This window comes from Pleurodeles waltl, chromosome 7, assembly GCF_031143425.1.
Source record: "Pleurodeles waltl isolate 20211129_DDA chromosome 7, aPleWal1.hap1.20221129, whole genome shotgun sequence".
Classification (NCBI taxonomy): Eukaryota; Metazoa; Chordata; class Amphibia; order Caudata; family Salamandridae; genus Pleurodeles; species Pleurodeles waltl.
The window spans coordinates 1,389,018,479-1,389,031,955 of NC_090446.1; the positions used below are offsets into that span (position 1 = coordinate 1,389,018,479).

Below are 13,477 nucleotides of genomic sequence, written 5' to 3' on the forward strand. Positions count from 1 at the left end.
AGTAAAACAGCCACAATTGGAGTTAGGTTGGTCCCTCACACCCCTGGGCCCTGGTGGCACTGCAACTGCAGAGCCAATTAGACCAACATCCATGTGACGCAGGCGGTCTCCTCTGGGCCATCACTCTTGGGTCTGGGGCCCAAAGAAGGCTACCCACTCTTTTGTGTTAAATAAAAAAAAAACACAATAAGGAAAAAGCCCCTTATTTCGCTGACCGTTGCTTAGTTCTTGTTCTCTCTGCAGCAAGGCTGACCTGGGCCCTAATGCAAGCAAATGAAATGGGATCTTCCTCACTTTTCTCCAGTACCGCCATAATGTGGGTGCTGAGACCGCTCACACCGTCTGGCCCCAGTGACACCACACCTGCTGCACTAATGGCATTGATAGCCCTTTAAATAAGAAAATGAGGCCAAATATCTCCTCAACTTCCTCAGTGCATCCCCTTGACAAAGTGATCTCTGTCCTTTGCAAATGATAAAATGAGCCCCACATATCACTCCCTCCTATAGGCCCTCTCTTTGACACTGTTTGGATCTTGGTCTTTCCTTCTTTCTACTGGGGCACTGCTCTGTCACCCCAGGGTCCAGACTATCAGGACTCTGGCTCTTAATGCGACCGTGCTCGTCTCCTCTATGTCACTGCCATTCTTGACTCACCAGAAAGAGCAGTAAAGTGGTCAGACTCTATGGGGACCAAGGTTTCCATTCTTTTTAACTTTCTCATACTTTTTGTTTAAAAAATAACTTTTCCTCAACGTTTAATGTGGACTTTGAGGTGCTGGTGTGTGAAAAAGTAAAGGAAGGAGAGAAAGGAGAGGGTTGAAGCTAAAGAAGAGACAGAGAACTAAAGAACAGACTGGCTTTCTCACAAGGGTACCTGCTACATGGAAGAAATGTACATGGGTGCATTTGGTTCATCACCAAATGCAAAGGCTGCTTGGGAGCCAGCCTAGGCTTTAAGCAGTCACTTGAATAATTATGGTGACAAAGATTTATTATTTTTGAGTGGCAAAGTAAGGGTGTTATCAGCTGAGTTCTGGAAAGTGCACTTTTAATGGACACTAACATAATGCTTGCACTGGGTACAGTGTACCTACTACTAAAATATATACTTTGAAAGCAATTGTTTTATATCAAACAGTAAGTCATTTTGCGGCAGCCTATCTTAAACTGGGTGTAATACAGTTGTAAAATAATCACTTACTTTTTCGCATTGCTTTTTGTTACAGGGTAGGATCTCACAGCTAATACTATACACGTCAGTAATCGTCGCTTTGCCAATCAGTATTCAATTCTGTCTCTCTGATCACTCATACAGACATCTGCGGTGATCATATCAACCAACTGACTTAAAACACTTTTTTATATGCATTTTCCTCAAGTTGAAAAAAACAACAAGGCAGAATATTTGGTTCTTTTTAGCTACATCTTTGACCCTGCCACCACAGCACGGAACACAATTCCCACTTTTTTTTTAATAGACTTTTCAACCACAACATGTAAATGGAGAGCTTGGAAGCGCACCAAAGACAAATGTTACATTTCCAGACCATCCATACTTACAGGTACTTGTTGAGGCATTTCCCCCACCACCACCCCCCATCCATGGAATAAAGTGACATACTCCTGTTTAGCTCTGTTAAAATGCTTGTCTAATCACTGCTTTTTCCCAAAACACAAGATTGTGTGGTGGCAGATTTCCCAATGAGCCAGGCTGGCTTTATGAAAAATATTTACTTTGAGTATTGCTCTTTTCTCTGGTGCTACCTGAGCCTGCATGCAATTGTGTTGTTCATTTTGTTGTAAAGCCTGGCTGGGGTTACCATACAGAAATGAGCACTGCTGTTCTTCAGAGAATATTCTGAGCATTAGCTATAAAGTACAAGTTACTTACTTTCAGTAATACCTTATCTGGTGGAGACTCTAGCCGCAGATTCCTTACCTTAGATTTTTCCCCAGCCATCAGACTGTATCCAGAATTATTTCATGAGCAGTACTCCTGCACTCCCATAGGTGGCGTTGTTCTGCTCCACGTTGCGTCATCCGTGCTATAAGTGATGTACACAGTGCCTATTTAGGCCCCACCCCGGTGTGTTGATATCAATTTCTTTTCATGACTTTACACACCAGGAGCGAGGAGCCACATAGAAAACGGACCACTGGTGTGTAGAGCTAGGGCCCTAATAAGGGGATAGCCCGGTATATAAAAATCCATTTGCAGAGCGGGAAAGATGGGTAGGCTGTTAAGGGATCTGCAGCTAGATAGAGACTTTACCAGATAGGGCGTTACCAAACGAAAGTAACGTGTAGAGATGTCTAACTGCAGATTCCTTACCTTACAATAGATACCCAAGGAATACCTCCCTGGAGGAAGGTCTACAAACATGACAAACCATAAGTCCTAAAGGACCGAGAGGGCAAAGTGCCTATCTCTACGGACCTGACTGTTGAGGCAGTAGTGTTTGATGAATGTGTACAGCGAGGTCCACTTTGCTGCTTGGCAGATGTCCAGGACCGGAATTCTGCATGCTGATGCAGTGGTTGCAGCCTTCGCTCTGGTGGAATGAGGGTGCAAACCTGCAGGGGTTGCTTCTTGGCCAACACTTAGCTGACCTTAATGCAGAGAACAATCCACCAGGAGATGGTTCGCCTCTGCGCGGCATTCCCTTTCTGGGCTCTGACAATACTCCAACTAGAACGGTTTTGTACAGTCAGTACAACCCTCTTTTTAGGTCCAGTCGGTGGAGTTTCTCCTCTTTCTTAGAAGGATGAGGTAGAGCGTAAAACATTGGCAAGGGGATGGACTGGTCTCAATGAAACAGGGTGACTACCTTCAGCAAGAAGGATGCTTGAGTGCAAAGGACCAGTTTGTCTGGTAAAAACAAGACATATGGAGGCTGCGATAATAGTGCCTGCGGTTAACTGACCCTCCGGGCAGCTGTTATTGCTTCCAGAAAGGATGCCTTGATGGTAAGAAGTCTAAGAGGGCAAGTATAAAGCGGCTCAAACAGAGCGCACATCAGAAAAGTAAGAACCAAGTTAAGGTTCCATTGAGGCATAATGAAGGAAGCAGGATCAAACATATTGGACACCTTTAAAAAACCTATTTAAAATCGAGGCCTCGAAAAGAGAAGGCTGATCCACCAGCAGCAGAAAGGCGGAACTAGAAGACAAACAACCTTTCAACGTGCCCAAAGCAGAGCACTGGTGGGTAGAGTGATGATAAACAAAAATACTTGAGAAAGGGATGCAGATAAGGGGTCGACTTGTTTGGCTGTACACCATGCCACAAACGTGCTCCAACTGCCGGTTTATGCTGTTTTAGTGGAGGGACATCAAGCTGCCAAAAATAACATCACAGACTTCGGCCAGAAGGTCAAAAGCTGTCAATGAAAGCAGAGCTTTGACATTTTTGGGTGTAGAACCTTCCCTTGTTGCTGCGACAGAAGATCCTCCCGAAGAGGCAGCCTGATCAGAGGACCGATGGAAATGCTCAATAGCTCGGGATACCAAACTCTTCAAGCCCAGTCCGGAGCCGCAATGATGACTTGGGCCCAGTCGTCCCTGATCTTCTTGAGAACTCTTGGCTGAAGTGAGCGTCTCCGAGCGAGAGCCACCCTGGAAACTCCAGTGAGCGTAAGTGCGGACATTACGCTTCTTGGCTGTGGTGAACAGATTTCATTAAGGCTCTCCCCGCCTCCAGATGGAGACTCCACTTCTGATCCGCTAGGCACTGAAGGCTGACTTAATCTGCCCTGGCTTTCAGAGAGCCCACCAGGTGGTGAACAACCAGGGAAATGCCCTGACGTTCCACCCATGTTCAGAGACGCGGGGCTTCTTGACAGAGGGCCCACGAACCCCCACCCCGCCCTGATTGTTTCAGTACCGCATGGCGGTGGTGTTGACCGTGAACACCTGCACCAGCTTTCCCTTGATGGAGGGTAGAAAGGTTTTTAATGCCAATAAGATCAGAGATCATACAGGTTGATGTGAAGTTAATATTCCTCCAGAGATCAGAGTCCTCTGATCTCCACTTCCCCAAGATGGTTGTCACATCAGCATATTGAAAGTGAACCCTAGCGAGTGCAGAAGGTCCACCATAGTCTGGAGTTAGGAGATGACCACCTGGGACGATCCCGCCTTCAACAGACAGTTGTTGAGATGACGGAAGACTGGCACCCCTGATCTCTGCAGATGAGCTGCAACTACCGCCACCACCTTGGTGAACACCCGGGGCGCTGGTAAGGCCAATGGGGTGCATGGCAAACACAGTGCTTGTGGACTATCATGAAGTAAGCCGCCCACAAGTCCAACGCTACTATCCACTCTCCCTGGTCCAGGGCAGACAGGACTTGAGTGAGCGCAAGCATTTTTAATTTCTCCTTTTTCAGGAAGAAATTGAGAGGGTGCAGGTCCTGGATAGGACAAAGGCCACCGTCCATTTTGGGCACCAGAAAGTAGGAAAAACAACCACAACCTCCTTCTGATGCCAGCACCCTTGGCCAAGAGAGCCACCACTTTTTGGTGGAGCAAATAGATGTGAACCTCCATCAGCCAGTCACAAGTGGGTAGCATGGGTGGAGGGGTAGTCAAAAAAGGAGGGAGTAGCCCTTCCAGGCAATCTGGAGAACCCATCAGTCAGATGTTCTCGACCTCCAGTGGTGCAAGTGAAGGTGTATCCTGCCGCCCAATGGGTGCCCATGATGGTCGGAGGGCAAACTTAGGAGGCTTAGGGAGGGGAAGCAGTGGACTGGCCAGAACTTTGGCCACCTGACCCACGAGGTTTGCGGGAACCACGTCCTCGGCCACCTAGGGTGGGAAGCTTGAGTGCCATGGTGGCTGGGAGGGTAAGAACTCAGTTGGAAGCCCATTCCATAGCCACTAAAGGAGTAAAAGGTGGGCTGGGGTTGGTGAGGGGCCATTGAAAAGCCCAAGGACTGGACCATAGCTCTGCTATACTTAAAGAGCTCCAGCACTGATCCTGCCTTGTCTCTAGAGAGAAGGTAGCCATCAAAGGGTATGTCCATAAACGAGGCTTGGACATCCGCCAAAAAGCCAGGGGTTCTCAGCCAGGCGTGGCGCATAAGGGCCATCGACGACAAAACTGCTCTGCATACCGAGTACGGAACCCAGACCCAGAGTGAGTGGGAGTATAGTCCCAAAAGGCAAGCAGTGTTCATTGACCGCAGTGGCAGGCTGGCGGAAGAAATTTTCTTCTTCCCCAGGTATCCAGTCTCTTGGCTTCCCTGTCCTGTGGAGTGATAGGGAATGCAGCAGGATGTACTTTAGAATTGAAGGCTTTGACCATCAAGTTCTTCAGGGTGGGGTGCTGGCTGAGGAAACTGGGATCCCTTGGGGCGGGGCAATGACGGCAGGCTATTGTCTTACTTCACAGCAGCCCCTGTACAGGCCTTGGACCAGGCCCAAAGAAGGACATCTGTGAGGGCTTCATTAAATTGGAGATGCAGTTCAGATGGGGTTACTCCAGGCTGAAGCACCTTCATCAAGGCATTCATTTTGACTGCCACAGTAAGCAGCTGAAGGTACAGGACCTCAGCTACCCGTCTCACCACCACTGGAAATGAGGCTCCTCCTCCATAGCCAAGGCAGGAGGGGCGACCAAGCCAGTATCTGGAAAGGTGTCCAGTCCACTGGCATCTGCCATATTCTCCCACCAGGTGTCCTCGGTGTAATCAAAGGGCTGATATTCTTCAGGGTCCAGTAGCCCCTCCCATTCTTCCCCACATCCTCGCCCACAGGAATAGGGCAAAGGCTCCACCCTGGGGGAAGGGGGGAAGCTTCCTGTCAGCACCAGAGTCTGCATCGGACAATGCCCATCTGGCTCCTTGTCTGAGTCAGAGGTGAGAATGGGGAGCGCGACGGCGACACTGGGCACATTAGCACTGGAGTCGGGGAAAGTCAAGGTGGCTCTCCTGGCGCCAGTCTGGATCCACCCATGGATCCAAGGAGCCTGGCTAGTTCCAGGGGCACCTGTGAAAGACCAGTATGGGGCCCTCCTGAACCCCCGGGACCCAAAGGCGAACGGCGGGGACAGGCTGCCCATATAAGGTAAATGGCCTCAAAACTCACGAAGATGAGCGGGGGTCGCTCCGGCTCTCGAAACCTCGGGAAATAGCAGAGACGGCCCAAATGCACGCTCAAAGATTGAGCCAGATCTTGAATGCAGACGACGACTTGTTATGGTGCTTATGGACTTACCTGAATGCCTGGATGACTTTGATTTGAACGAAGACCGATGGGTCTGCGACCGATTCCGTGACCTTCCTCTCAACCGGGATCAAGATCATCGCAGCATCCGGACGTCTGGGAGCATGGAGCTTGAGGGACAACTCCTTCAAGGCCATGGGGTGCATGGCACGGTAATCGACATGTCTTGGTGTTATGATTGCTCTCGAGACACCAGAGGCACATGAAGTGTTGTTCCTCTACCAACATTTTCTGGTGATAGGTGTCACAGGGATAATAACCAGCCTTCCTCGTGGACATCCCTGCCACACCAGGTAACAAAGTCTCAAAAAAGTCTTCAACAAATGGTCGAAGAAGGTCAGTCAAAAAGTGACTGGGGTAGCTCTTCTCCGAATTTGCACGGTCTGTCACGGAAAGAAAAGAAACAATGTCAACGTGCTGGGGTGGTGCCTATGTAAGTACAGCGCACATCACTTCCGGACAGATTACATCACACGCAGCAGTACAACGCCGCCTACCAGTGTGCAAGGATACTGTTCACGAAAAAAAAATCCAGATCCAGTCTAATACCTGGGGATTATTGTAAGGTGAGGAATCTGTGGCTAGAAGTCTATCACATACCAGGCACTAGCACTTTTCTGAAAGATTATTCAGTTTGGATTGCTAGAGTTCCTTTCTGAACTGTTTACTATTACACGCTCCTGGGCAGGTGAGTTTCCTCTCCCAGATTCCTGCTCCTCAGTTTCCTTTCCATTTCATGCGATATTTGCAGCACTGTTTGCAATCCTGTGGCACTACTGCTCTACTTCACCACTCTCGTTCTCACTGCAATTCTTCCTCAGCCCCTAACATGCTGGCACCAGACTCGTATAGATTTCACTCCCACTGGTATGTTCACCACACCTCTTGTAAGGGGTCATGCCATGTTACCACTGACTAACTCTCAAATTCTCTTCATGGTCAAGAGGAGAAAGGAGGCCATTCCCTTGCACCCTATTGCCACACAAGGCATCTCGGCTCAAATCGCTTGCTCTATGCACCTTTTCTTGTGTAATAACCCTTCTGTCCCAAGTATGCTCTTGCCCCTGATTACCACCTGCTGGACAGTGTTGCACTGCTTGGTTATATGTATACTTTGTTGAGAAATGCTAATAAAGATTATTTGAAACCCCTTCCCAGAACAACAGCACCTGCCTGACTTAATGTTACAGCATGGTTCACTATTATTTACAGCCAAACGCCTTTCGTAAGCAGCTGGACGTACACTTAGTACACACCCGGCTCCGCCAGCGGAGCCCCCCATTACCATCAACCAGATTTACAGGAACCTCAGTCTAGCTCCATGTTAACAACCAGCTTGGCTCACTTGAAAGAACCACGTAACTGAGGTTGCTCTGTGGCTCTGATACTCTTTCCACGCAGTGGAGTCCCTCTTGTTCCTGCAAATGAACAGACGATCCGCAAGCCAAACTCTGCTGGTAAAACCAAAGCCATCTTGTGCAGCATCCCAGGTCTGATCTCTCCATCTTCTAGGTTCCCGTCACTGGAACGCACTGCCCCCTGGTATTAAGTACGCCTCACACTCAACCAGCTTGGAGAGCCATCTCATGAGATCAGAAAAGAAGAACACTTAAAGACCTATTTATCTCACCCGTAAATAGATCTACAGTGATGCTATGCTATATAATCTGTAAGTTAGTTGTTTGCTCATCACAACTGAGCCTCTTTCTACAATGCCACACTGATCTACTGAAGTTTGAGTTACTAAGCATGCTATGTATCAACTCAGCCCTTCTGTACGAAATTTCTACTGGAAATGTCAGGCTGCCCGTCTTTAGTAAATAAAATATTTTAGCATACTTGCAGTCACTTACTCAGCCTTGGCTTCCCGGTATTCCTCTGTATCGGTGTCCTCGTCTTCTGAATAATGCCCCTGCACACGTCCTCCAGCTAGTAGCCCACGGGCAGCCAGTAGGCCAGCTGCATTGCCATAACCAGTATATTTCACAAAGCGGGACACTGAAAAAACAAAGATTCACACAGTTACAGACAGTGGTTGCACAGAAAAAACCAGAGTCACTAAAAGAGGAGAATACTGAATATGACAGCCCATCCCTGCCCTGTCCACTGGATTTAAGAGCTTTAATTGTTCCTTAAACTGCTATTTAAGCATATCCGGATTGTTGATATCCACTGCCTATCCTACCTCCTATATGAACTGAACTCTGCTAGCCAGTGCCTTCCCCTGTGGCAATGTGAATGAAATGTTGATACCCAGTGAATGCCCTGTCTAGCGTATGAACGGGACTCCCAAGGCCTATTATGACTCTACTATGAGTGAAGTTTTGATGCCTAGTGGCTACGCGATTTATGAATGCAGCGCGAGCCTGCCCAGCTGCTGTATCAATGACGCGCTAATGCAGAAAGCCTGTCCTACTACTGTATGAATGAAGCTCTGACGCAGAACCAGCCTTGCTGCTCTATAAATGGAACTCTGATGCAGGGACCCTGCCCTGCTACTGTAGCAATGAAGCTCTAACACTGAGAGTCTGCCCTGCTGCTTCAGAACGTGCTCTGATGCAGAACTTACCCTGCTGCTTCTATGAATGGTGCTGCAATGTACAGAGCCCGCCCAGCTGCTGTATCAATGCCGCTCTATTGCAGAGAGTATGTCCTGCTACTGTATGAATGAAGCTCTGGCGCAGGACCAGCCTTGCTGCTCTATGAATGTAACTCTGATGAAGGGACCCTGCCCTGCTACTGGTGCAATGTAGTTCTAATACAGAGAGTCTGCCCTGCTGCTTCAGAACGTGCTCTGATTCAGAACTTACCCTGCTGCTTCTATGAATGGAGCTGCAATGACAGAGCCTGCGCTGCTGCTGTATGAATGGACTGCTGATGAAGAGAGCCCGCCCTGATGCTCTATGAATGGAACTCTGATGCAGGGAGCCTGCCCTGCTCCTGTACCAATGAACCTCTAATACAGAGTCTACCTTGCTGTAGCATGGAGTTATGATGCAGTACCTGTTCTGGTGCAGGTTCTGCATCAAAGCCTCCCCCCCCCCCCCCCCCCCGGTACTGTATGAATGGCACTCCGATTCAGAGAGCCTCATTTGCTGCTGAATGAATGGACTGCCCTACGGCTCTATGAATGAAGCCCTGATGAACGAGTTACTTACCTTCGGTAACGACTTTTCTGGTGGATACATTAGCTACCTGTGGATTCCTCACCTCATGAATACTCCCATGGCGCCAGCATTCGACGGAAATCTTCTTACTAGTCTCTGCACGTCGACGAGGACGTCACTGTCTCGCACGCGACGCCGTCTGACGTCATACAGGCAATAAGAGGTCCTCGACGACGTGCGGACGTCAGTACCAATCATTTTTTACGTGCATGAGAACAACCAGGCAATGCAATGAAAGAACAAAGCAACATCCATTATATTGTAAAAATACACCACATTGTATGAATAACTGTAAATCTTTTTATGTACATACATATATATATATATATATATATATATATATATATATATATATATATAAAACTCTCTCTCTTTTAAAATATATACACACACCAAGTATATACATAAAGATATATACACATATACCTATATATATATAAATATATTATATATATACATCTATTGCACCCTCAAAGACCAAGAGGAGCGCACTCAAGGATTACTTGGCAAGACCATAAAGGCAACGGGGAGGCGGGTGGGACCGTGAGGAATCCACAGGTAGCTAATGTATCCAACAGAAAAGTCGTTACCGAAGGTAAGTAACTCGTTCTTCTGATGGATACAACTACCTGTGGATTCCTCACCTCATGAATAGAGTCCCAAAGCAGTACCACGCCCGGCGGTGGGTGCCTAAATGGTCAAACCAAGAAATCCTGCAGCACTGACCGTGCAAAATGGCCGTCCCTTCTAACCTCAGAATCTAAACAGTAATGTTTTGCAAAAGTGTGAAGGGACGACCAAGTTGCGGCCTTGCAGATGTCGACCACAGGAACACCTCTGGCTAAGGCCGAAGTGGCCGACTTAGCTCTGGTGGAATGAGCTCTAATGCCCTCAGGAGGATCCTTCTTTGCCAAAGAGTAACATATTTTAATGCAAAGAACAACCCACCTGGATAGTGTTCTCTTGTGGACTGCCTTTCCTCTCCTCTTGCCCACGTATCCAATAAACAGCTGATCCTCCAGCCTGAAATCCTTTGTTCTATCGATAAAGAAGCTCAACGCTCTCTTTGGGTCCAGACGGTGCAGTCTTTCTTCCTCTTTGGAAGGATGAGGCGGAGGATAGAACGTGGACAAAGTAATTGCCTGAGCCAAATGGAAGGGTGAAACAACCTTCGGGAGGAAAGCAGCCTTGGTCCTCAACACCACCTTATCCCCATAAAAAGTTGTATAAGGGGGTTTTACTGATAAGGCCTGCAACTCACTCACTCTCCTTGCTGATGTTATAGCTATCAGGAAGACTGTTTTTAAAACCAAATACCTCAAGGGGCAAGAATGCATAGGTTCAAAAGGGGACCCCATAAGGAAAGTCAGGACTAAGGACAAATCCCATTGCGGCATAACGAATGGCTTTGGAGGATATTGATTTAGAAGACCTTTCAAGAATCTGATAACAATAGGGGATTTAAATAAAGATGGTTGGTCTGGAAGACATATGAAGGCTGACAAGGCCGATAAATAACCTTTAATGGTAGCCACTGCACAACCTTTTTGCGCCAGAGATAGAGCAAAAGACAAAACGTCCGATAGATGAGCATGTAAAGGATCAATCTGCCTCTCTCCACACCACGCAACAAATTTAGACCACCTATTAGCGTAGATAGATTTAGTGGAGTGTCGCCTGGCCGCTAATATAACATCCACTACCTCAGGCGGGAGAGAGAAGGAACTCAGGTTGCCCCGTTCAATCTCCAGGCATGTAGGTGCAGACTCTGGAGGTTGGGGTGTAGAACCTGCCCCTGCGACTGTGAGAGGAGGTCTGCCCTGAAAGGGAGACGGAGCGGCGGGCACGTTGAGAGTTGGAGAAGGTCTGAGTACCACACCCTCCTTGGCCAATCCGGAGCTATTAAGATTACTAGAGCCCGGTCTTGGCGAATCTTCCTCAATACTCGAGGAATCAAGGGTATGGGAGGAAACGCGTAAAGCAACTGGCCGCACCAGGTCATTTGAAACGCGTCCCCCAACGCTTCCTGCATCGGATACTGAAGGCTGCAGAACAACGGACAATGCGCGTTCTCTCGAGTGGCGAACAGATCTACCTGAGGAAACCCCCACTTCTGGAAGATTAAACGGACTTGATCTGGATGGAGACGCCACTCGTGGTCTGCCGAGAAGTGGCGACTGAGACTGTCCGCACGCACGTTCAAGACTCCGGCCAGATGGTTTGCTATCAAGCAAATCCGATGGTCCTTTGCCCAGGACCATAGTCGAAGAGCTTCTCTGCAGAGAAGGTACGACCCCACTCCTCCCTGCTTGTTTATGTACCACATCGTGGTAGTATTGTCCGTTAGGACCTGTACCGACTGACCACGAAGGGAAGGGAGGAAGGCCTTGAGAGCCAGACGTACAGCCCGTAACTCTAACAGATTGATGTGAAAAATCTGTTCCTCTGGAGACCAAAGACCTTTGATCTCCAGATCCCCCAGATGAGCTCCCCACCCTAGAGTGGAAGCATCCGTTATGACTGTGGCCACTGGTGGCGACTGCTGGAACGGCTTTCCTTGTGAAAGATTGTTGCTTGCAATCCACCACTTCAAATCCACAGCAGCATCTCTGGAGATCTTGACAGTACCCTCTAGATCCCCTCTGTGTTGAGACCACTGCCTTCGGAGGCACCACTGAAGAGCCCTCATGTGCCAGCGAGCATGCGTGACCAACAGAATGCAGGAGGCAAAAAGACCGAGCAGACGAAGGACCTTGAGGACTGGAACTACCGCTCCATTTCGAAACATTGGAACCAAATCCTGAATATCTTGAATCCGCTGAGGCGGAGGAAAGGCCCGACCCAATGTCGTATCCAGTACTGCCCCTATGAACAGGAGGCGCTGAGAGGGCTCTAGGTGAGATTTGGGCTCGTTCACCGAAAAGCCCAGGTCGAACAACAACTGGGTTGTTGACTGCAGATGACGCAACACAAGCTCCGGGGACTTGGCTTTGATCAACCAATCGTCCAAGTAAGGGAATACTGCTATCCCCTTCCTTCTGAGCTCTGCCGCAACCACCGACATCACCTTCGTGAAGACTCGAGGTGCTGAAGTAAGACCAAACGGAAGGACCGCAAACTGGTAGTGTTGCGATCCCACCACAAACCGGAGATACTTCCTGTGTGACTTGAGTATCGGGATATGAAAGTAAGCATCCTGCAAGTCGACAGACACCATCCAGTCTTCCATGTTCAACGCCAAAAGCACCTGTGCTAGGGTCAGCATCTTGAACTTTTCCTGCTTGAGGAACCAATTCAAGATCCTCAGGTCCAGAATTGGTCTCAAACGACCATCCTTCTTGGGAATCAGGAAATACCTTGAGTAAACTCCTTGACCCCTTTCCTGCTCCGGGACCAACTCCACCGCGCCCTTTAAAAGGAGGACTTCTACCTCCTGTTCTAGCAACAGGAGGTGTTCTTGTGAACAATACGAAGGGCGGGGCGGGATGAGGGGCGGAAACTCCCGAAAGGGAAGGGTGTAGCCTTTTCCCACAACACTGAGAACCCAAGTGTCCGACGTAACAGTCTCCCATTTGGTGAGAAAATGCTGTAATCTTCCCCCTACAGGAGAGGAGTGAGTGGGAAATGGTGGAAGCCTAAGGCTGCTTCCCCTGCTGCACCCCGCCAGAGGATGAGGAAGAGGCAGAGTGCTGCTGAGAGGCTCCCCTGGTGCGGACCCTACCCCTCCCCCTAAAAGATCTATAGGGATGGGAAGAGGCAGGTTGCTGATATCTTCCCCGAAAGGAAGAGGAGGAAGAGCCACGCCCAAATCCACGAAACCTCCTGAAGAATCTGGAAGAGGCCGTGGAAGAAGGAGCTTGGAGTCCCAACGACTTAGCCGTGGCCCTGCTCTCCTTAAAACGTTCCAAGGCCGAATCAGCCTTAGCCCCAAACAGTTTGTCCCCATCAAACGGGAGATCCAACAATGTGGACTGTACATCTGCCGAAAAGCCCGAGTTACGGAGCCAGGCCTGTCTCCTTTCCACCACAGTTGTGCCCATTGCTCTGGCTACCGAGTCGGTGGTATCCAGTCCCGTCTGGATA

The 13,477-nt window shown here is 48.8% G+C and overlaps 1 protein-coding gene across 3 annotated transcripts in view; it reads right to left on the minus strand.

Annotated features, from left to right (window-relative positions):
• The window catches only part of LOC138246390 (synembryn-A), a 294,113-nt gene that overhangs the window by 43,641 nt on the left and 236,995 nt on the right, over positions 1-13,477 (minus strand). For all 3 annotated transcript variants that reach the window (XM_069200965.1, XM_069200963.1, XM_069200966.1), the window contains one exon: positions 8,081-8,225. In XM_069200965.1, the coding sequence (XP_069057066.1) occupies positions 8,081-8,225 (145 nt within the window). The remainder of the gene's footprint in view (positions 1-8,080; positions 8,226-13,477) is intronic.